Consider the following 25,500-nt stretch of genomic DNA (forward strand, 5'->3'; position numbering starts at 1 on the left):
GGATGTCCACCCAGGGCTCTCTTTTACCTACTGGGAGAAGCTGTAGGCTCAGGAAGACCCTCTGCAATGTTAACCTGGGGGAAGGACAAGTGGTCAGACTGTGACCATTCTTCTCATCCTTCTATGCAATCCTTCTCCATCTCTGTGAACCAGTGGAGTACTTGAGCCTCTGCCCTGTCTTCTGGGATTTTTGTCTTAATGTGTTGTCTGTAAGCAGCTGCTAATTGGTCTTCTGTGAGAGACTCTGCTTTAAAATATTTGAATTCTACAGGGATAGTTAGAGAGTTTGGGATTGGCATGTACACACTGCTATATTTAAAATGGATAACCAACAGGACCTACTATATAGCACAGGAAACTCTGCTAAATGTTCTATGGCAGCCTAAGGGGGAGGGAAGTTTGGAGGAGAACGGATACATGTACATGTGCGGCTGAGTCCCTTTGCTGTCCACCTGAAACTGTCACATTGTTAGTAGGCTATCAGTTCAGTTCAGTTCAGTCACTCAGTCATGTCCGACTCTTTGCGACCCCATGAATCACAGCACGCCCGGCCTCCCTGTCCCACCAACTCCTGGAGTTTACTCAAACTCATGCCCATCAAGTTGGTGATGCCATCCACAGTTAGTAGGCTATACTTCAATATAAAATAAACAGTTTAAAAAGGAAGAAAAAATATTTGAGCTCTATACACTAAATTTTCAGTTTGATATATTAGTTTTCGAGAGACAAGTGCTTCAATAAATTTCATGTTAGTTAAAATTCAAGTAACTGTTTACTTCTGTACATAGAAACCCTCACCTATTCCAGAAATTAACACTTCCCTAAAATAACATAAAGATAAAAGATTATTTTAAATTTTAGAGAGAAAAGGCCTCCTTAAGTGAAGCATGAATCCTAAGTGTCATAAAGAAAAATATTGTCTTATACCTATGATAAAAATCATGAAAAACTAAGTTGAAAGATAATAAAAATATACTGAGTGACAATACAAAAAGACATAAGTACTTTCTATAATCATTAAAGTAAAGAAGAAAGACAAACAAATAGAAAAATAATGAATAAAGAAAATAAAATAGCCATTCATGGAGTAATTGATAAATAAGTAACAGAACAGTTGCTTTGTCTCACAGGTAATATTGGAAGTATTAGTTAAAACAATAATAAAGAACATTTGTGCCTATTAAAAATTGATAATACAATATATCAGTAAGGGTATGAAGAAAGGCATACATGTATTGGATAGTGGGTACTAATTAACAGCTTTTGTAGAAAGTATCTATACTTGAGGATTTATAAGATGCATACTATTTGACATGGAAGTTTCTCTTCTCTATTTCTACTTTATAGAATATTCAAATACATTCACAGAGATGTATATGTAATAAAGTTTCATGTAACACTATCTACAACAAAACACTAGCCAAAACTGTCTGGAAAGATACAAGCCAAAATGTTAACAGTGTACCTGGAAAGGTAAAAAAATTAGGAGAAAGGATTATGGAATCAGTTTTTATTCAATGTGCTTCTATTTTTTTAATTTTTTTTTTATTTTTCAACTATGAATTCTTACATTAATTGTGAAATTCCTGAATTTTAAAAGTGACAAAGTGGAACTGCAGAAATGACTCATCCTCTCTAAAAGTACAAATACACTTCTCAGAAAAATAAAAATGGATGTACATAGTCATATCATGTTTCATCGTGATTTCCTGAATGTCAGTTAAAAAATTGCTCAGTGTATGGGCTATTTCTTCACAATATGTATGAGGGATACCATATGTTGCAGGAAAATCCAGCCAAAATAGAGGGGAAAAGAATATCACTAATAGTTTTCTGAATTAAATCTTCATCTTTCCATCAAAATTAATTCCCCTTGAAATCAAGTCAAAGAAGGTGCTTGTCAACCTCCTCCCCATGCAGATGAAGCTCTGACATTCAAAGTATCTACATCAAGTTACAAGTTATCTTACATATGCAGTTAACTTAACAAACAGACCAGTGTCAGGAACACACGATATTTACTTGCATGCTGCAGGTAAGAAGTAGATGCACCATGATGTCAACTACTTCATTTCTCTTCTGCTAGTTTGAGATCAACACTAAGTATAATTCTTCTCACAAATAAAGAAAAACCTCTTGGTGCACACTGAGGCAACTACTTTGTTTGCTGCAACACATGCACAGTTGTTGTTGTTTATGTTTGAATTCTGCAGATTTCTGTTAAAGAGGGGAAAAAGAAAAATTGAGTCTAATATTCAGACATAAATCATATTTCCAGTAGATATACTACTATAGACAAGGAGGGAGTTATATGTTTAGCTAGCTCTCTGTTTATTCACTTAACAAACATTTCTAAAGTATTATCATATTACCAAGATTCTGGAATACAGATACAGAAAAAATCTATTTCAGTCCCCAAGGAGTTTACACAAAGAGAGGGAAGGATGCATTCATTTGGCACAGAAGTGTGGATTCTAACTCAGAAAAGGGGAAAGAGTTTGCCAAGGAACACAGTTTTGCTGTGGGAAGAATTTAACTGAATCTTAAGGAAGACATGCCACTTAGGGCAGAACCCCTACACAGAATGTGATGCATGGTTTATGAATGATTAGATCAATGTATGCACAAATAAATAAATGATATAATTATCACATAAATTAGTGATCCAGAGAAAACCATAATTCAAAAAGATGTATACACCCAAATACCATTGCAGCATTATTTACAATAGCCAGGATACGAAAATAAAGTAAATGTCCATCAACAGAGGAATGGATAAACAAGATATAGTACATGTATAACATAGAATATTACTCAGCTATAAAAAACAATGAAATTGGATCATTTGTAGAGACGTGAATAGACCTAGAGACTGTCATACAGAATGAAGAAAGTCAGAAAAAAAAAAACATGTATATTGTACATTAACACACATATATGGAATCTGAAAAGATTGGTAAAGATGATCTTATTTACAAGATAGAAATAGAGAAACAGATGTAGAGAACAAACATATGGACTCCAAAGGGGAAAGGGGGCTGGGTGGGATGAATTGGGAGGTTGGGATTGACATATATACACTATTCCTACTATGTATAAAATAGGTCACTAATAAGAACCTCCTGTATAACACAGGGAACCTTCCATGCTCCATGGTGACCTAAATGGAAAAGAAATCCAAAAAGGAGGGAATTTGTGTTGATGTGAAATTTACGCGTATATACATAGCTGACTGACTTCTCTGTGCAGTAGAAACTAACACAGCATCGTAAAGCAACTACAGTGGTGGTGGTTTAGTCGCTAAGCCATGTCCAACTCTTCCGACCCCATGAACTGTAGCCCGCCAGGCTCCTCTGATCATAGGATTTTCCAGGCAAGAATACTGGGATGGGTTGCCATTTCCTCTCCGGGGGATCTTCCTGACCCGGGGATCAAACCCTGGTCTCCTGCATTGCAGGCAGATTCTTTACTGACTGAGCTACCAAGCAACTAAAAATAAAATAAATTAATGATTAGGATATAACCAGATGAAGAGTGAAACTACAGATAATCCAGACAAAGGATATACTATGTGCAACTGTGCAAAAATATGAAAGAGTGTATCTCATGTGATTAACTGCAAATTTGGAACAAACCTTTATTATAGCAAATAAAAAAGTACTCTAAATACTAGTGTAGTATAAAAAGGGCCAAATTCAGAAGTAGGTGACCTAGTCCTCAGCCTATCTCTGTCATTGATAGTTGTTAAGACTTTTTAATTAATTTATTAATAGTATCTGTGGAGAAAAAAATGTATATAATCTTAAAGATTATGATCGAAAACTCTTCATGAAAAATGGGGAAAAACATAGTACACCAAATCCAAGCCAATTCATTTTCAGATTGTTTCTTAATGGTGTATACTTATTTGTAATATGAAATGGGCTTTGCTAGACAGTGAAGAAATCTAGATAAACAGTGAAGATATTTGATTTAGATGATGGAAGTAGTCATTGAGGGCTTCCCTGGTGGTCAAGCAGTAAAGAATCTGCCTGCCAATGCAGGAGAAATGGGTTCGACACCTGGATGAGGTAGATCCCCTGGGCGGGGGGGGGGTGGAAATGGCAAGCCACTCCAATATTCTTGAGTGGGAAATCCCATGGACAGAGGAGACTGGCGGTATACAGTCTATGGGATCTCAGAGTCACAACAACCCAGCTACTAAAACAACAACAACAGCAACTAGTGACTGAAACCCTACAATTCCAGCTACCCTCTATTTATGTTTAGAAAATTCACTAATATCCATATTGATAATTTTTAAATTGCTAAGCAACCATCAAGTATTATGTGTTTTGTGCTGTGGATTAACAAAAGATGAGAGACAGAATATTCTAGATTGGATGTGAGATGGTAAAAGAAAACAAAATGCTATTTAGGAGCATAGAAGGGGAACTAATTTCAAAGCAGGAGATCAAGAATGACTTCAAAGAGAAAACAAATTTTAACTGAAAGTATTACTAGTTGAGGAAACCACATGAATACAAGTACAGAAGCATGGAAGTCAGCAGTGTTTTTTCTAATGCCAAGGATATTTTACAAAATTAAAATTAGCCTTAGAATTGCTCCCGAGGTCAGAAAATCTGGTTTAGTGAAACTTATCTATGCAATTCATTTCCATAGTTAACAAGTAAGCTGAAGATTTCAGTATTTTGGATACTTACAGTTTATTTTGTAGCAAAGAACCATCTTCCCACTTCCAAGGGCTGACAATTCCTTTTCGAGATAATCCAATCCAAGAAAAATAAGACACCAAAGACTGAATAAATTCCTGTGGAGGAAGAATCCTACATGTAATTTAATCCCTAGTCTCTTTTTTAGCAATAAGAAATGAAAATAACATGAATGCACACTGCCATATTTAAAACGGATAACCAAGAAGGACCTAGAACATGAAACTCTGCTCAATGTCATGTGGCAGCCTGAGTGAGAGGGAAGTTTGGGGGAGAGTGCATGTGTAGAGTTATGGCTGAGTCCCTTTGCTGTTCATCTGAAACTGCCACAACATTGTGTGTTAATTGGCTACACCCCGATACAAAATAAAAAGAAAATAATGTGAACACAAACAACTATAATTTGATTTTTACCATAACATTTTCTTTACATTTTCAACTAGGGTTGTTTATTGTTGCCTAGTCATTCCTTGGGCTTCCCTGGTGGAAGGAAACACAAGAGACGTGGGTTTGATCCTTGCGTTGGGAAGATCCCCTGGAGAAGGGAAGGCCTACCCACTCCGATATGTGCCAAAAGTATCAACATATTAAAAGATCCATTATTATAAAAGGACTTCAAAACAGAGCAACATGAAAAAAAGGGCAACTCCCATGATGGTTTCATGAGAGACGCCTTTTTGTTCAGAAACCTCAGTTTGCTTCCTAGAGCAGACACAGAGCATCCTTACCAGAACTTCATGTTTTTTCTGAGACAGAGCTAAAACTGAGACACTAACTCCCACCAACAAGGATTTCTTTTTATTTACTACAAAGGCTTCTATTTGACTTGAAAAGACAAGTCATTGTCATTTAACAAACACACAATTTTCAGATGTTCTTTAAAAAATTATTAGCAATTTTCTCTTGCATACAAAAAAATATGGGAAAAATTTCCAACTTCAGACCTCATTACCTGTTCATCCTCATCTTCTATCTTCAACAGATGGGAGCCCTGGTTGGAGCAGAATTTCCGACTCTCTTCGAAGGTTTTATCTATATCAGAAAAATAGTAGCATTTCTCTTCACAGCAAGACCATTTGTTTTTGTATTCTTCCCTGTAATTTTCTTTAAAAAAAAAAAAAAGTTTTTAAGTTTGTCTAATTCTTTTCCTGGGAAGATTTGCTCCAGGCATCCTTCCCAGCTCTACAGGTCTTATTACTTTCCATGAGCTCTGAGGACATCATTGCTAACTCAAAAGGCAAAATAACGTTATCTGTCGTTGAGAGGGAAAGGGTACTTTTCTTTTTCTGCAAAGTTTTCTCCAAGATGCCATGGGCACCAGGACAGGAATGCAGAAGTAGGAAATATTTAAGAGCATAAAAACTGTATTGCTTTTGATACTTAATTTTTGTATCAATACTAACAATGTTTTTCCTCCAGGAACTCTCTGGCTTCAACAAAGTACAGCGATTATTAGTTTGGGCTTCCCCGGTGGGTCAGTGGTAAAGAATTTGCACGCCAATGCAGGAGACAAAAGAGACATGGGTTCGACCCCTGGGTCAAGAAGTTCCCCTGGATGAGGAAATGGCAACCCACTGCAGTATTCTTGCCTGGGAAAACCCATGGACAGAGGAACCTGGTGGGATACAGTCCATGAGGTTGCAAACAGTTGGACACGACTTAGCGACTAAACCACAACAGCAATTATTAGATTAAATAAAGAAAATAATCCATTTCTCCTTTCTCCACCCCATCATATTCTGCCATCTGAAAATGCAAGAACAAAAAATGTAGTTACTAAAAAAGCATCTTTATTTTCATAGAAGACAAAACCAAAGTAACTAAATTATATTCTAGCAAGAATATTTTAAGCAAATAGTTGCTAGTGATATGCAAAACAGACAGAAGATTAAAGTCCCACCGGAGTGCTTATCACAACTGGTAGATGGATATAGAAAAGAGTCTTATTGAATTCACTGTTGGCCTGGAGAAACTTCAGGGAAGCTCTCTGAATTGTCAAGTTATCCATGACTTTGAGAGATAGCGTGGGATTGCTTGCAAGGTGAATTTTACCTATACGAACAAGTCAGGAGTTGGGATATGTTTCAAGGGACTTGACTTAGCAAAGTGATACATAGGACAGTTGTTGCTATTTGGTCCCTTAAGCTTTACCCGACTGTTTTTGCAACCCCATGCAACCCCAATAAGCCTGTCAGGCTCCTGGGTCCATGGGATTTCCCAGGCAAGAATACTGGAATGGGTGACCATTTCCTTCTCCAGGTCTTCCAGACCAAACAATCAAACATGCATCTCCCGCATTGGCAGGCAGATTCTTTACCGCTGAGCCACCTGGGAAGTGCCATAAGACAGTATCATTTCACAAAGGATTAGGGGAAAATATTGTCTTATAAAGAAGTAGGAAGCTACTAAGCAATTATACTATATCTTATGCATACCATATAAATTAAATGTACTGAAAGATTTCCTTTGCTGATTGATATGACTCTGAAAGAAACTCAAAAATTATTTTACTTCTTATTTGCAAAGTCAGTTAACTGACAGACCAATGAACAGAAACTACTAAATTTTGATTCTCTCCAGTCCAAAAATGCAGGCAGACCATGTGGCAAGAAATTGTATCTTCTTGAATGAAAAATACCTCTACCATACTTCACTTTTGTAGATCATGACTTTAATAATACAATGGAGATTGCCTGGCAATAACTCATTATACCAACTTTTAATTATGAGTTCTTATATGTTACTGCATACCTGAGTTTAACTGATCTTTTGAAAAGCATTTATTTTTCATAGGAGTCCTGGATTTCTCATGTTCCTGAGTGTCATTATCCAACATGTTCTGATAGTTAAAAGAATTTTGAAAATCTGAAAATCATCAACAGAAGACACTTAGTTTAACAGGTAAAATATAAACTAGTTACACTAAAATTTTCATTTTCAAAATGAAGAAAAATATATATAATATTAAAAATCAGAAAAAAATTAAAAATCTTCTCCCATAATTTCAATTTTGTTTCTCATATCTTAGAAACTGTGTGAGAGAGTGAAATCATCAAATGTCAAGATAGTTCATTCTTGACTTTAGTCCCCTTCTCAGGACTAAACAGCAATCTGGAAAGGCTGTGTTGTTGTTTAGTCACTCAGTTGTGTCTGACTCTTTGTGACCCCATGAGCCTGCCAGGCTCCTCTGTCCACGGGATTCTCCAGGCAAGAATACTGGAGAGGGTTGCCATTTCCTCCTTCAGGGGATCTTTCTGACCCAAGGATCGAACCCACGTCTCTTTTGTCTCCTGCATTGGCAGGCAGGTTCTTTGACACAAGTGCCACCTGGGAAGCCATGCAAATATCACCTGAAACTAACACAATATTGGATGCCAGTTATATTCCATATAAACAAATATTAAAAACTAAAAATTGAATTTAATCTTTAAAAAGAATTTCTTCTTTGGACTCATGAATATTATTTTCTCAAGTCCTGAGAAACATCTGGAAATAAGAATGTTTCTGATGTCAGAGTTTGATTATCTCATTCGATTTAACCTTGGCTCTCCTTTTAGGAAAAGACAAAACGTTTTGATAAAATTTAACATAAAGAATGAAGTTTCTCAACCCAATCAAAACATGGGGAAAAGACCTAAACAGACATTTCTCCAAAGAAGACATACAGATGGCTAACAAACACATGAAAAGATGCTCAACATCACTCTATCAAAGAAATGAAAATCAAACCCACAATGAAATATCACCTCACACCAGTCAGAATGGCTGCCATCAAAAAGTCTACAAACAATAAATGCTGGAGAAGGTGTGGAGGAAAGGGAACCCTCTTGCACTGTTGGTGGGAATGTAAATTGATACAACCACTATGGCAGATGGTATGGAGATTCCTTAAAAAATGAGGAATAAAAACACCATATGACCCAGCAATCCCACTTCTAGGCATATACTCTGAGGAAACCAAAATTGAAAAAGACACATGTATCCCATTGTTCACTGCAGCACTATTTACAATAGCTGGATCATGGAAGAAACCTAGATGTACATCGACAGATGAGTGAATAAAGGAGTTGTGGTATATATACACAGTGAGATATTACTCAGCCATAAAAAGGAATGGGTTTGAGTCAGTTCTGAGGTGGATGAACCTAAACTTATTACACAGAGTGAAGTACATCAGAAAGAGAGAGATAAATATCATATTATCATATTCTAACACACCTGTACAGAATCTAGAAAAATGGTACTGAAGAATTTACTTACAGGGCAACAATGGATAAACAACATAAAGAATAGATTTATGGACATGGGGAGAGGGGAGAAGACGGTGAGATATATGGAAAGAGTAACATGGAAACTTACATTACCATATGTAAAAAAGATAGCCAATGGGAATTTGGGCTAAGAAACTCAAACAGGGCCTCTGTATCAACCTGGGGCAGCTCAGGGAGGCGGTGGGGGGAGGATTTGGGAGGCAGATGAGAGGGAGGTTCAAAACGGAGGGGATATATGTATTATACCTATGGCTGATTCATGTTGAGGTTTGACAGAAAACAAGAAAATTCTGTAAAGCAATTATCCTTCAATTAAAAAATAAATAAATAAAAAGGGAATCAAGTTTCTGTAGAATACTTACACTTAGAAGCAAAAAGTCCTGATATTCCCAAAAGGATGACACATATAATTCCTAGTATTACTGCCACAATACATCCAGAAGATGCTGCTTGGAACACTGTCAAAAGAATGTGTAAACTGAAGATAAAGTGGTGCAAGGCTACAATCTAGGTAATATTATCTGAGCTTTTGTCTCACAAAAGCATACAGGTTAAGAATGAATTAGCACTGTCATGAAGTAGCTATTGTAACCCACTCAGTTCACAGGGGTATCATTTCACATATTTTTTTAAAAAAAGCTTACCATCTATTAGAAGTATTTGCCCCTGTTTTTAAATCATTGGTGCTCCCAATTTAAACATTATTTGGTGATGTAAAGGAAATGAGGGGAAGGGGATGTAATTTTCCCTTTTCTTTCCAAAGTAACTTTTAAAAAAAAAAAAAAACCAATCCGTTCATTCTTATCTTACAATATGCATGGTATTTCCCTTATTTGGAACTGTGCATGTGTGTTCAGTCATGTCATTGTGACCCCATGAACAGTAGTCCTCCAGGCTCCTCTGTCCATGGAATATTCCAGACAAGAATACTGCAGTACTTTTCCATTTCCTACTTCCTCTTAAGTCTTATTACTTCTAGGGTAGAAAAGAAAAATACCAATAATAACAATATTGATTTTAAAATTTAGATGACTACTGGATCCCATCTTAGTTGGTATTCAGAGGAGACATGTAGTAAGAGAGTGTCTCTGAGTAAATAAACATAGAACTAAGAAATACTAATTACTACAATCAATTAAGACCTAGTCATGATTCAACTGAAAGACTAAGGGAAGAAATCACTTGCATTTCTATATACTAACAATGAAAAATCAGAAAGAACAACTAAGGAATCAATCCCACTCACCATTGCAACAAAAAGAATTAAATATCTAGGAATAAACTTACCTAAGGAGATGAAAGAACTGTACACAGAAAATTATAAGACACTGATAAAAGAAATCAAAGATGGCATAAACAGATGGAGAGAGAGCCCATGTTCCTGGGTAGGAAGAATCAATCTTGTGAAAATGACCATGCTACCAAATGCAATCTACAGATTCAATGCAATCCCTATCAAATTACCAATGGCATTTTTCACAGAACTAGAACAAAACATTTCACAATTCATATGGAAACACAAAATATGCCAAACAGCCAAAGCAGTGTTGAGAAAGAAGAATGGAGCTGGAGGAAGCAAGCTTCCTGACTTCAGGTTATACTACAAAGCTACAGTCATCAAGACACTATGGTAATGGCACAAAAACAGAGATATAGACTAATGGAACAAGAGAGAAAACTCAGAAATAAATCCATACACCTATGGGTACCTTATTTTTGACAAAAGAGGCAAGAATATGCACTGGGGCAAAGACAGCCTGTTCAATAAATGGTGCTGGGTAAAATGGACAGCTACAAGCAAAAGAATGAAATTAAAATACTTCCTCACACCATACAGAAAGATAAACTCAAAATGGATTAAAGACCTAAATGTAAGACAGAAACTATAAAACTCTTAGAGGAAAACATAAGCAGAACACTCGATGACATAAATCAAAGCAAAGTCCTCTATGATCCACCTCCTACAGTAACAGAAATAAAAATAAAAGTAAACAAGAGGGACCTGATTCAACTTAAAAGCTTTTGCACAGCAAAGGAAACTATAAGCAAGGTAAAAAGAAAACCCTCAGAATGGGAGAAAATAATAGAAAATAAAATAACTGACAAAGGGTTAATTTCCAAGATATACAAGTAGCTCATACAACTCAATACCAGAAAAACAAACAACCCAATCAAAAAGTGGGAAGATCACCTAAACAGACATTTCTCCAAAGAAGACATACAGATGGCTAATAAACACATGAAAAGATGCTTAACTTTGCTCATTATTAGAGAAATGAAAATCAAAACTACAATGAGATATCACCTCACACCAGTCAGAATGGCCCTCATCAAAAAGTCTACAAACAGTAAGTGCTGAAGAGGGTGTGGAGAACAGAGAACACTCTTGCACTGTTGGGGGGAATGTAAATTGATACAGCCACTATGGAAGACTGTATGGAAATTCCTTAATAAACTAGGAATAAAACCACCATATGATCCAGCAATCCCATTCATAGGTATATACCCTGAGGAAACCAAAATTGAAGCCGAGACACATGTTCATTGCAGCCTTATTCACAGTAGTTAGAACATGGAAGCAACCTAGATGTCCATTGACAGATGAATGGATAAAGAAGTGGTGGTATATATACACAATGGAATATTCCTCAGCCATAAAAAGGAACATATTTGAGACAGTTATAATGGGGTGGATGAACCTAGAACCTATTATACATACTGAAGTGAGTCAGAAAGAGAAAGATAAATACCATATTCTAACACATAGCAAACACCCTCTTCCAACAACACAAGAGAAGACTCTACACATGGACATCACCAGATGGTCAACACCGAAATCAGATTAATTATGTTCTTTGCAGCCAAAGATGGAGAAGCTCTGTACAGTCAGCAAAAACAAGACCGGGAGCTGACTGTGGCTCAGATCGTGAACTCCTTATTGCCAAATTCAGACTGAAATTGAAGAAAGTAGGGAAAACCACTAGACCATTCAGGTATGACCTAAGTCAAATCCCTTATGATTATAGTGAAAGGAGAAATAGATTTAAGGGACTAAATCTGATAGACAGAGTGCCTGATGAAATATGGACAGAGGTTCATGACATTGTACAGGAGACAGGGATCAAGACCATCCCAGCTTCGACATCAGTCCTTCCAATGAACACCCAGGACTGATCTCCTTTAGGATGGACCGGTTGGATCTCCCTGCTGTCCAAGAGACTCTCAACAGTCTTCTCCAACACCATAGTTCAAAAGCATCAATTCTTCGGCTCTCAGCTTTCTTCACAGCCCAACTCTCACATCCATACATGACCACTGGGAAAACCATAGCTTTGACTACACGGACCTTTGTTGGCAAAGTAATGCCTCTGCTTTTTAATATGCTATCTAGGTTGGTCATAACTTTCATTACAAGGAGTAAGTGTCTTTTAAGTTCATGGCTGAAATCACCATCTGCAGTGATTTTGGAGCCCCCAAAATAAAGTCTGACAGTGCTTCCACTGTTTCCCCATCTATTTCCCATGAAGTGATGGGACCAGATGCCATGATCTTAGGTTTCTGAATGTTGAGCCTTAAGCCAACTTTTTCACTCTCCTCTTTCACTTTCATCAAGAGGCTTTTTAGTTCCTCTTCATTTTCTGCCATAAGGGTGGTGTCATCTGCATATCTGACGTTATTGATATTTCTCCTGGCAATCTTGATTCCAGCTTGTGCTTCTTCCAGCCCAGCGTTTCTCATGATGTACTCTGCATATAAGTTAAATAAGCAGGGTGACAACATGCAGCCTTGACGTACTCCTTTTTCTGTTTGGAACCAGACTGTTGGTCCATGTTCAGTTCTAACTGTTGCTTCTTGACCTGCATACAGGTTTCTCAAGGGGTGGATCAGGTGGTCTGGTATTCCCATCTCTTTAAAAATTTTCCACAGTTTATTGAGATCCACACAGTCAAAGGCTTTGGCATAGTCAATAAAGCAGAAATAGATGTTTTTCTGGAACTCTCTCACTTTTTCAATGATCCAGCAGATGTTGGCAATTTGATCTCTGGTTCCTCTGCCTTTTCTAAAACCAGCTTGAACATCTCGAAGTTCACAGTTCACGTATTGCTGAAGCCTGGCTTGGAGAATTTTGAGCATTACTTTACTGGCATATGAGATGAGTGCAATTGTGTGGTAGTTTGAGCATTCTTTGAGGTTGGAATGAAAACTGACCTTTTCCAGTCCTGTGGCCACTGCTGAGTTTTCCAAATTTGCTGGCATATTGAGTGCAGCACTTTCACAGCATCATCTTTCAGGATTTGAAATAGCTCAGCTGGAAATCCATCACCTGCACTAGCTTTGTTCGTAGTGATGCTTTCTAAGGCCCACTTGACTTCACATTCCAGGATGTCTGACTCTAGGTGAGTGATGACACCCTATTGATAGGTCAGCTACAAATCGGTACTTGCTGGCATCTACCTCTACAAGGATTAAATCTTATACAGCTGCAGCTGCTGACTTTCAACACTCCCTGAAAGGAGTTCAGGGTGGAGAGCAGAAATGAGGAACTCTGTGCTCAGGGGTGGGGGTGGCGGGTGTGGGGGAGGGTGAACTGGTAAATAACAGGTTTTCAGATAGTCAGGTGTTTTTAGAAGCTGATTTTATAAGCCCAATTCTTCCAGCTCCTCCTATGTAGAAAAGCACTAAAATCCTTCATGGTGATGACTGTTCCTCATGACTAGCAAAATCTTCATGAGATTAGCAGAAACCTTCTGGGAAAATATGTGCCTGACTGCATGTACTCTACCTTCACAAAAATCATATATATACTGACCTTCCTTCTGTCTCTTTGGAGAAATTTCTGAGTTATCTGAGGTGCTGTCTCCTGGGCTACTGTCCTTATTATGCCTCAAATAAAACTTAACTTGTAACTCTTACATTGTGTGTTTTTTCAGTCTACCATTACATTGCTAATTATTGATGGAATATACTACAACCCAGTTCTGACTACAAAATGCATTGAGCTTTGCCCCCAACTTCTTGTGATGATAACTTGAAGTGAGGTGCTATTTTAGAGGAAACAGGTATTTTTCTAAGAGAAATAATCTCAGTTTAGTCTAGAATACCAACCTGTTGGATCCCTGAAAGTCAGAAAAACCCCGAGCTTTCTGCAAATAATAAGCCATTCTCTCTTCCACACTGCCCTCAAAATCTCCAATGAGGTCATCCAGAGAATTACTTCTACATTGCATAGTTTGAATAAATAGGATTAAAGAGCATTTTTTCTCATAGAAGACACATTAAAATTTAGGGTACAATAATAGCTCTGGTGTTCTCTATGGTTTCCTAGAAGATAATGAAAAATTCCCAATGGTCTAACATTCAGAGCATGATGGAAATTTAAAATCTCACACATACCTTTATTTCTGTCATGTTCAGGAATTCTTTGTATCTGTTGAGTTGTTTGGATCTCAGGCTGAGAATGAAATCCTGCATTCCTGTAAGGCCTTTTTAACCTGTTATTCTGTGTTGCTTCATAGAAAAAAATGTCCTCAGCATTAATTAGCATATTGAGACAATTGCAGGAATAATCATTATCCCAGAGAAAAAAATACAGAGACCAGGGTGAGATGTGTTGTATCAAGATACATTGTTCCCCAGACAATCAGGAGCACAAACTGCACCCCCACAGCCCCACCCACCCTCAGGTTTGCTTACCCAAATTTTAGAATCTGGCAACATCTCTGGTCAAGATACAAAGAGACTCAGCATGCATTTTAGAGCATGGGTTCCAGAACCAAGATTTCCAGGTTTAACCCTGGTTCTATCACTTATTTATGTGACTTAGGTTAGGCAAGCTATTTAAATTCTTTATATCTTTTTTTAATACAAAATGAAGATAATGACAGGCTTTAATTCATTGATTAGCTATGAGAATTTAATGGATTAATATGTATAATGTGCTGAAGACCCTGCCTGTTGTAAGTTTCTATTAAATAGAGGAGTAGATGGCTATAATGAGAATTCCAAGATGACTGTAACTATGCTTTGCCCAGAAAATATTTGTGAGCACACAATGTGGTCCAGCTACTATTCTAAGCATCAGAAATAAAGCAGGTAAAGAAAAAAAAAAAGACAAAAATCCTTATTCTTATGGAACCAATACTACCAACGAGGTGTAGGGTGGGGGTGGGGCAGTGTGAAGGAAAGGTGAGTAATAATTAAATAAGTTTTTAAAATTATAGTTTAGTAGAAAATGGTAAGAAATAACTCAGGAAAGAAGGATACAGAGTGCTGAAGGGTTATAATTTATTTGAAAATTTAGATGAAATGAGAATAGTCAATGAAATATATAATTTACCAAAACTTATTCCTAAAGAAAAATTCTTTATGTTTAACAGATACTAGGATACAGCAGATGTTTACAGACTGGTGTATTTTCAGGTTGGTTGAGCTTGTGCCATGCTGGTTGTGAATATTTTGAATCTCATACCTGCCCATAGCCATTAATGAAAATGAGTCTAAAATATTCTCACAAAGAAAGCAATAGTTTTACACTGTTTTAAAAGCAAGTCCTAAAAGTTAAAAGAACAGATTATCCTAATATTACTAATTTATTAGTAATATTACTAACAAAGGATATTACTAATATCCTAATTTATTGTTTATAAATTCTTATAAACAATAAAAACACAAAAGTAGCATAGAGTCAGAGTGAGAGACAATCCACCATTTATTTTGTGAAGCTAGGAAGTCCTGCATGTGAGATAACAGGAAATAGGATATCCCCCCTTCCTTTCCTGTTAACACTCACAGTTTTCTTTTTTTTTTTTTTTGGTCTGGCAAATCTTTATTTTTTACCATAGCTTTTATATTCTAAGTTAGTACATTTTTAAGGGGAATATAGTTTAATATTACATCAGCTTATCCTTCATGAAACCAGGGTGTTTTCTGCATACTTCTTTATGAGAGTCTTGTACATTATCTTCTGGCCATGGGGCCTATTGACATTTTATGACCTAGGTGAATACAAAGCGGTTTTCCGTAATCTATTCTTTAATGAACACAAAGGTCAGTCCTTTTGCAGAAGTTATCAGTTAAATTTATCCAAAAGGTTTACCACACAAAGACTCTGCAGCTCTGGTGAGGCAGCCCCTGTTTAGCATTCCTGGTTAAAATGAACATTCTGAACTCTTATTTTTCTAAATCTTTAACTCTAACCACTTTAGAATAATATTTTTGTGTTCTCTAATAGGGTTTCCTCACCCCCCCGAAGGGCTCTGTGCCTATTAGGGCCTTTATGTGATCAAGCTCTTTATGCTGTTTATGATTAAGGTGTTGTGAGCAGTCATGTGCGTTAGTACGCATTTGCCAAGCAGGCTAGAATGCCAGCAAAGGGGTCTAAATTGAAACACTCCTTTCATCCTGGATAATCTTATAGGATACCACCATTCGGGAGACATATTGATTAAAGTTCTAAGTTGATTCTGTTTGGAGAGAGATCAGGGAAGGTCTTCTTCCTGTGTCACAGAAATTAGGGAGTAGTCTAATATAGCAAGCATCAGAAAGACAGAGATCATCTTTAAGGTGAGGGCCGGGGAAGCTTTTTGAAATCCTTGAAGTCCTGATCCGCCTTGCCTGTCAGATCTTCTCCTCATGACCTTGTCATGGGTGGGATCTCGTGTGCTGGCTCCCGGCATCTCCCCCTTTTTTATTTTTTAAGACAGCCAGATGGATCTCAGTCGCGAGCTTCTGAGTGTTCTGCTGGAGAGTTCTGGCAAGAAAGTGAAGCAAGCATAGCTATGAAAACCCTTTAGGGGAGGCTGAAGAACCCTGTAGAGAAGCTATTCTCTGTGCTTGATGGCAAAGTGACTTAATTTGTCCCCATGTGGGTATGGAGGCTTGTTGAGTTGCCCGCGCAGGATGTCTTGGTTGCAGCTCATGAGGCATTTTCCTTACCCTACCTTTCTTATGCAGGGGGGCCATAGCACCCTAGTGGGGTCCTAAAGAAGAAACCTGAAGCCTACCCACTTTCCTCACCCTACCTATCTTCTCACAGTTTTCTTGGTGTCACTTCCAAGTTGTTTTTGTGTTTGCATCTGCAATATTTTTTTCTTTAATTTTCTTTTTTTTTTGGGGGGGGGCAGTGTTTGGTCTTCATTGCTGCATGGGCTTCTCTCTAGCTGCAGCGAGCATGGGCTACTCTCTAGTTGAGGCGCACAGGCTTCTCATTGCAGTGGTTCCTCTTGTAGAGCAGGGGTTCTAGGTACACGGGCTTCAGTAGTTGTGGCTCGTGGGCTTGAGAGCACAGGCTCAGTAGCTGTGATGCACCGCCTTAGTTGCTACGTGGGATCTTCCCACATCAAGGATCAAAACTGTGTCTCCTCCACTGGCAGGCAGATTCTTCACTGCTGAGCCACCAGCAAAGCCCTGTGTGTGCAATCCTCAAATGATTTGTATTCAGTATCTGTCTTTGGCCCCTTATCTTCATCTGCATAATCTTTTTTAATTTTTATTTTATATTGGAGTATAGTTGATTAATAAAAGTGTTAGTTTCAAGTGTACAGCAAAGTGACTCACTTATGCATGTACATGTATCTATTCTTTCTCAAATTCCTTCCCCATTTAGGTTATTATAGACTATTGAGCAGTGTTCCCTGCACTATGCTGATGAGTGATGTCTGCTGTCATGGCTTCATCTGTCACTTACATCCCTTTTGTTGTTCAATTGCCAAGTCATATCCAGTGCTTCACAACCCCATGGACTGCAGCACACCAGGTTTCTCTGTCTCTCACCATCTCCCAGAGTTTGCTCAAGTTCACATCAATTGAATCAATGATGCCATCCAACCATCTCATCCTCTGTTCCCCTCTTCTCCTTTTGCCTTCAATCTTTCCCAGCAGCAGGGTCTTTTCAAATGAGTCAGTTCTTCCCATCAGGTGGCCAGAGTCTTGGAGTTTCAGCTTCAGCATCAGTCCTTCCAATGACTATTCAGGACTGATTTCCTTTAGGATGGACTGGTTGGATCTCCTTGCTGTCCAAGTATTCTCAAGAGTCTTTTCCAACACCGCAGTTTGAAAACATCAGTTCTTTGGTACTCAGCCTTCTTTATGGTCCAACTCTCACATCCATACATGACCACTGCAAAGACTATAGCCTTCACTATATGGACATTTGTCAGCAAAGAGATGTCTTTGCTTTTTAACACACTGTTCACATCTGTCATAACTTTTCTGCCAAGAAGCAATCATCTTCTAATTTCATGGCTGCAGTCACCATCTGCAGTGATTTTAGAGCCCAAGAAGAGCAAACCTTACATCCTGTGTGTGTGTGTGTGTTGGTCACTCAGTCGTGTTGGACTCTTTAATGACTTCCAAATTTCTACACTTAGACACTATTGGTTTTCTAATCTGCAGGCTCACACATTCATCACAAGTATTGAAAACACGTTGTCCAAAGCTATCCTCCTCACCTTGAGGCCCCTCCACCTGCCTTTCATATCCTGTTGAACGGCACCATAATTGACCAAGTCTCCCAAGTCAAAAGCCTAGAGATCATCTTGATTTCTTTGTCCTTTTACTCCCCTCATCCTACAATTTAAGAAAGCTGATGATTCTACCCCATTAAGTCTCTCTCTGCTAAGTTCTCCCATTCCCATCCCTAATGCCACAGCTGTATTCTGAACACCAGTTTCTTTCCCAGATCCCTTGCAAGAGGTTGGCCTCTCTGCCTTCAGTCTCCTCAGTCCATCCAAATCCCGCTGGTTACTGTTCCATCACCCCCACATGTCCTAAGAATAATAGGACTTTTCCATTTAAACCAGGATAATAAGAATACAAACACACACACACACACGTACGACAGCTTCTGTAAACAGAAACTCCAAAGTAAAGATCTTATGAAGTCTAAATATATATGCAAATATTTACCTTCTTCTTGAAATTTTTCAGGTCTCTCACCTGTCCGCCGATCAGGAGCAACAAGTGCAAGCGTCGTATACTCTGTCTTCTCTCCATCATTTTCTGGGAAATAAAGTGGAACAAAATCCATTCTCATTATAAAAACTGGATAAAATAACCGTCTGTATTATAACTGAAATGAAGGTTAATAAATATTTTTTAAAGATATCAATAATTTTTAAATGATATCTTAATAAAATACTATAACAATTAATAACCATATAATGTCATGCTTTATGGACAAGAATTTACTAAGTACTTACTGCTATATGTGTACTGAAAATCAATATTTTCAATGCTTCTTTATAAATGTAACATTCTGCAACTTCAACTTACCAATTGAATAATGGTGTTGAAAAAAGAAAGCTGGGCATATCGCTAAGAAATTAAGGCAACAATAGTAACTTCTGAGTTGTCATTTTTTAAGTTGAATCTAGACATATATACTGTTTCTTATCATTGTTTATAACCAAAGAGTTGATTACATTGAACTGATATTTTTATAAATCAAGTCAAACGTCCTGTCCAGAACATGTTGATCTGTATGTATTTAGAGCTAAACAATAATAACAATGAAAAAGAATTCCTCAAAAAACAATTATTAAAATGTGCTCTGTGGGGGAATCTGATATCCAGCTTTCCAAATGTGTGCAGGCCTTTGCACTCATCCATTTCATTAAATTTCTGGGAGCTGACTGTCATTTTTAGACATAGTCAGTGACTATAATCTCTTCAGCAATGTAATAATAATAACAATAATAATGAACAAATATTCCAGGTATTTATATGCATTCATTTATTTAATCCTCACAACAATTCTGTGTAACAGAAACTATAAAGTTATATATCCTCATTTTATAGAAGTGCAAACAGAGACACAGAAAAATCTACTGAGCTTTACATACATACATGGAAAAACAAATTCAAGTAATAATTATAAGTGCACAAGATACATGACTATATTCATATGTTTCTGGTAGAAAATTTAATTAATAATAAGAATATGTAGACTTATCCCAAAAGTTTCCTAGGTACCATTTGTCTCTTGCTGGTGTTTGTATATGTATCTGTGTACCTCGTAGACCAAATTTCATTAAACGACAAAAGAAAAAGAAAACTCAAATATCCTGCCATTATCATCAATGTAATCATTGTTCAAGATGTATACTTTACAGAAAATTTATCTACTACAAAACATGCAATGAAGCTTAATTCCCAAGAGCATAGGATAAATTATTAAATTGTACTTATGGCCAGTTACCCTGAGATCATCTCACCTCTGCAATGTTTATGCTTCATGGTTTGGTATTCAAATTCTGGCAAGGAGTCTGTCTCATGAACCAAAAAGTTAGCAAAGTGACCTTAAGAGCAGAAGAAGAGTCTAACTTCTCTGTGATGTCTCCCACACAGGAAGCCTCCCCTTAGAGTCACATTCATGCTGTTCTTCCTTCACACAAGAGGTTAAAGGATGAGAAAATTTAAAGTCTGCCCAGTATCAGATAATAAGGTCCTGTGTCAACTAGCACATTTGAATCTGAGACCCACTATTGCTGAGCTATGATAATAGAGGCATGAGAAGGTAGAAAATTTGACATTTTTTTCAGAATTCTGGCCAATTTTATTTTAAGGATTGGATGCACCGTTTAAGGGATCTCTAACTCAAAAGGTATAATTTTATAGAAGATCTTAAGATTATTTGTGTTTTCCCACAAAAGCAACACTTTCATTAATTAACTCATTTAATATGCATTTACTGATCATGTAATTTTATGCCAAGCTATGCTCTAAATTCTGAGGACAGAGCAGTCAACAAATATATCAAGAAAATAACCTCTTGACTCATGGGATTCATATTACAGTGAGGTGGAGGACAGTAAACCAGTAAGTCAAGTGCATACTATGTTAAATTGTGATTTTTAAAAACTAAGAAAAACATATTGGAAAAGAGGTGATAGTTTGGGGATAATAATGGAAGACCTCACTTGAGAAGGAAACACTTCAATAAAGTTCTGAAAGATACTACAGGAGATCATGAGTCTAAATATATAATAGATTGTTAACTCCATGAGAATAGAAAGCATGTCTTATTATTCATGATATCAATAATTGAATAAATACATTTAGAGAAACTTCTATGTGTTTACCATTTTGTTAATCAATGAAATTATTTGATATTCATAAACAAATGATAAATTGTGGAAAAGAGATAAACTATATATGAATTGGGCTTCCCTGATGGCTCAGGGGTTAAGAATCCACCTGTCAAAGCAGGAGACACGAGTCCAACACTTGGGTTGGGAAGATCCCCTGGAGAAGGAAATAGCAACCCACTCCGGTATTCTTTCCTGGGAAATCCCATGGACAGAGGAGCCTGGCATGCTGCAGCTCATGGAGTCACAAAGAATCAGACATGACTGAATGACTAACAGCAACACATAAGGGTTTCCCTGATGGCTCAGACGCTAAAAGTGTCTGTCTACAATGTGGGAGACCTGGGTTTGATCCCTGGGTCGGGAAGATTCCCTGGAGAAGGAAATGGCAACCCACTCCAGTATTCTTGCCTAGAAAATCCTATGGACGCAGGAGCTTGGTGCAGGCTACAGTCCATGGGGTCGCAAAGGTGGGCACGACTGAACGACTTCCCTTTCTTTTCCTTTCTGGTGGCTCAGGGGTAAAGAATGTACCTGCAATGTGGGAGCTGCAGGAGGTGTGGGTTCGATCCCTGGGTGGGAAAGATCCTCTGGAGAAGGGCATGGCAACCCACTTCAGAACTCTTGCTTGCAGAATCCCATGGACAGAGGAGCTTGGCAGACAACAGTCCATAGGGTCTCAAAGAGTCAGACATGACTGAAGCACTGTAGCACGTATGCACACCTCAGTATATAAAGAACCAGGCATGTAATATCAAATATATAAGGACACAATTATGATTTCATTTTTTCTTGTTTAACATCATAATATTTTCAGAAAACAAGAAAACAAATGAAAAAGAAACTTTACCTTTCCTTTTGTGACTCTGATATCTTTTGTCCTCCTTTTTCTCTGAATACAGGAATTTTGGCTCCATGTATATCACTTTCTCCTGGCTCATTTCTGAGGGCTTCTGAAGGAAAAGAACATAGCAAGAATCCTTTGCAGCACTGAATAAAGCATTTTAATAGCATTGAAAAATGGCAACATTTATCATGAAATAATAGAGCTAAATGAATGATCAGCATGATAATCAGAAATAAGTGATGCCAAGTAACTACTGACCTGAAAATAACAGAAAAAAAAACTTTTAAAATTTCTCTTTGTGATGACTTACAACAGAGTCTCTACATGATTAATTAACAGGCCATTACAGTTCATGGGCATGTTATGTTAAGCTTTTACTGTTAAAAAATAATTGAATTCATTGCAACAATTTAGGAAATGGTATATTTCATTCTCACATAACTATCTAGAATTATAGCTTCTCTTGCAAATTTGTATTTGGTCACTTAGAGCCTGTATCATGCCCAAATGGCAACCATAGTCTGAAACTGAATAGAGTAATCCCCCTTTAGGACAGATACACACACTCCAATTTGACAATCTCAGTTTGAGAAAAAGGCAGGAATTGTGGGATTCAAGAAAAGGCATTTTAGGAAGTAACATCAAACAACTGAGGCATAATTTGTCATTCTAAATCACAGTTCAAAAGCATCAATTCTTCAGCGCTCAGCTTTCTTTATGGTCCAACTCTCACATCCATACTTGACTATTGGAAAAACCGTAGCTTTGACTAGAAGGACATTTGTCAGCAAAGTAATGTCTCTGCTTTTTAATATGCTGTCTAGGAGCAAGCATCTTTTAATTTCAGGGCTGCAGTGATTTTGGAGCCCAAGAAAAGAAAGTCTGTCACTATTTCCATTGTTTCCCCATCTATTTGCCATGAAGTGATGGGACCAGATGCCATGATCTTTGTTTTTTGAATGTTGAGTTTTAAACCAGCTGTTTCACACTCCTTTTTCACCTTCATCAAGAGGCTCCTTAGTTCCTCTTTCCTTTCTGCCATAAGGATGGTGTCATCTGCATATCTGAGGTTATTGAGATTTTTCCCCAAAGTCTTGACTCCAGCTTGTGCTTCATCCAGCCCGGCATTTCACATGATGTACTCTGCATAGAAGTTAAATAAGCAGGGTGACAATATACAGCCTTGATGTACTCCTTCCCCAATTTGGAATCTGTCCATTGTTCCATATCCAGTTCTAATTGTTGCTTCTTGACCTTTGTACAGGTTTCTCAGGAGGCAGGTAAGGTGATCTGATATTCTCATCTCTTTAAGATACTTCCACAGTTTGTTGTAAACAAAAGTATTTAGTTCAAATGAATAAATATATATAAGTACATATTAAAGTATATATTTTATATATAATATATATTTAGTTCAAATATGTGTACTATATCAATAATTTATATTATTACAAAATATGATCCTTTGCCTACACTTAACTTATATAAACACTTCCACAAAAAATACATAATGATGTCTTTTACCTAGAAATATACATAAATAATGACTAAAGAGGAAAAACGTTTTTCAAAAAATAATGTTTTTGGTAACCTAGTAGAAAGAACCAGATAAGTGGTCTTCCTAAACAGATTTTATTCTCAGTTCTTAAAATATTAATATCATAGTATTTCACCTTTTAATTTCTTTATAACTTGAGGAAACTTGATTTGAACAATCTTCAAATGATGATAAGATGTATGAATATACTACCAATTGTTTTTCAATAAATATTCTATCACAGTGCCAAATTACAAAGTAAATCCTTCTTCAAGGACATATTTTCCTAGCTCACTGATTTTTATTTAGTTACTTTATAATTGAATAACTGTCTACCCAAATAACAAGAAAATAATTTGCTTTATAAACCTGGGTATATTTTAATGGAAAAATAATCATATATCCAAAGACTTGAACTTTGTCTATTACATTTAACTTTAGGATAAAGGAGTTCAAGCTTCACAGAATTCATTGCTAACCAGTTGGCTACCAACCCTAGAGGTGAGAGAAAAAAAACACAAATTTATATTACCTAAATAAGAGTTAAATATTCCCCAGAACATTTGAGTATATTTAAAACTCATATTCTGCTTATTAAATATTTTGACCCATAGGGTCAAACAGGGTTAACATTAGATATTAATTAACATGGACCCCAAAGTAAATTCTTTCTTGTAATGATACAAAATCCTTGTAACTTTCTACATCGTCTCCCACTATCAAATTCTCCTTTACCTGCTTTATCCTTCTTTGTCCAACAGCGCAACAGTAAAGGCACACCCACAGTGCCTGACAGTACCTGTGTTTGTGCCTTGAGATTTCACCAACAGGAGGACAAGCTTGGTCAGGAACACAGCTAGGATGAGCTCGCTCTGCTGGCCTTTCACTTCTGCTTTGAGAATAGGAGGTCCTTGTAGAAATGTATGACTGGCCTTAGAGAGACCATGTCAGAAAAAGATAGCCAATGATCAAACGGCATTCAGTATTCCCACACAGAAAGTTTCCACTGGTGGCAGGATCTCATTTACTCCACACTCTGTCAGAAAAGAGTCACAACAAACTAAAGCCCCAAGTTTTGAGGACATTTGTAGATCAATTCAAATCTGAACTTTAGCAGTTACCGTAAATCCGAAATAAAATGGTCATCTCAGGATCTCATGAGATTAGAAAATGATTAACAGCAAAATAAGAGGTTACATTAATAAAAACAGAAAAGGAAATATTCATGTTCTACCTGACATGATTCATATATTTCTCTTTTTAAAGAATGAAGGTAAATCCCTAATTGTTATATATATAAGTGGTATAAAAACTGTAAAAATAAGTAAATGCCAAAATGTGCATAAGCAACTTATATCTTTAACAAACATCTTGATAACCACATTTCTTGACAGACTGCAGTAATATAAATACATACGTGATTGGGCTGGCCAATTTGATAATAATAGATTTCTAGTTATTTCTAGTCTTCTCTTTAAATTATCTAAAGACGCAGATTTTCCATTTAAATAATAAATAAAAATTAAGACAGAAACAAAGGGACAGGCTCAAAATGTTGAGTGGTTTTGAATGTAGTCCTTTTAAGGCATCAAAGTAAAAAATCATCTATTCTAGTTATAGCCAAAATTGTCAGAGCATGTATTTATAAATAATTATTTGTTTAATTCAATGAGTAGTTCAATGCCCCATTTAACCCTAAAGTATGTGTTAGACAGGAACAAAAGTGTCATTTTGTTTATCAACCACATTGATCTGTGCATCAAAGGACCCCTATGTCCGATGCCTTAAAATTCTTCTTAGAAATGTGTAGTGAACCAAAACCCACTTCTATGTCAGCTACATGGTTTGAAGTCCTTTCAAAAGCACTTTTCCATGGTTTATGTTTCCTTCCCCCATCGCCTCCAAAGCAAAACTGTCTTCTCTCCTCTAAATAAAGATAGCACATTCAAAAATTTCTACCTTTTTTTCTTGTAGGTTTGTCTTTGACCTATTTTTCTTTGCTAGGATCTAATGGGTTGCTTTTGGGGAGGAGGGTTCTGACATAAAT

General features: G+C 37.0%; 2 protein-coding genes across 2 annotated transcripts in view; both read right to left on the reverse strand.

Annotated features, from left to right (window-relative positions):
* LOC133043069 (C-type lectin domain family 7 member A-like) overlaps positions 1 to 2,055 on the reverse strand; it is a 31,204-nt gene extending 29,149 nt beyond the window's left edge. The window contains exon 1 of the mRNA XM_061123951.1: positions 2,023 to 2,055. Within this exon, the coding sequence (XP_060979934.1) occupies positions 2,023 to 2,055 (33 nt within the window). The remainder of the gene's footprint in view (positions 1 to 2,022) is intronic.
* On the reverse strand, positions 1,496 to 24,599 carry LOC133043070 (C-type lectin domain family 7 member A-like). The gene is made up of 10 exons (XM_061123952.1): positions 24,575 to 24,599; positions 24,189 to 24,385; positions 21,920 to 22,022; positions 18,890 to 18,982; positions 14,378 to 14,491; positions 9,346 to 9,441; positions 7,464 to 7,577; positions 5,665 to 5,816; positions 4,704 to 4,810; positions 1,496 to 2,217 (listed from the first exon to the last, which is right to left on the reverse strand). Exons 1-10 carry the CDS (start codon positions 24,597 to 24,599, stop codon positions 2,100 to 2,102), a joined length of 1,119 nt encoding a protein of 372 aa, XP_060979935.1. The 3' UTR covers positions 1,496 to 2,099.
* Between the last annotated feature and the right edge of the window lie 901 nt (positions 24,600 to 25,500).

This window comes from Dama dama, chromosome 22, assembly GCF_033118175.1.
Source record: "Dama dama isolate Ldn47 chromosome 22, ASM3311817v1, whole genome shotgun sequence".
NCBI lineage: Eukaryota > Metazoa > Chordata > Mammalia > Artiodactyla > Cervidae > Dama > Dama dama.

What these genes read in the sequence shown, in the direction of transcription:
- LOC133043070 (XM_061123952.1), bottom strand. Translation starts at nt 24,599, where the DNA reads ATGACCATTTTATTTCGGATTTACG. An exon ending in AGGACTTTTTGCTTCTAAGT is followed by an intron (nt 7,578 to 9,345) that starts GTAAGTATTCTA and finishes GATGATTTTCAG; the next exon opens with ATTTTCAAAATTCTTTTAAC. An exon ending in AAAAGATCAGTTAAACTCAG is followed by an intron (nt 5,817 to 7,463) that starts GTATGCAGTAAC and finishes TTTTTTTTAAAG; the next exon opens with AAAATTACAGGGAAGAATAC.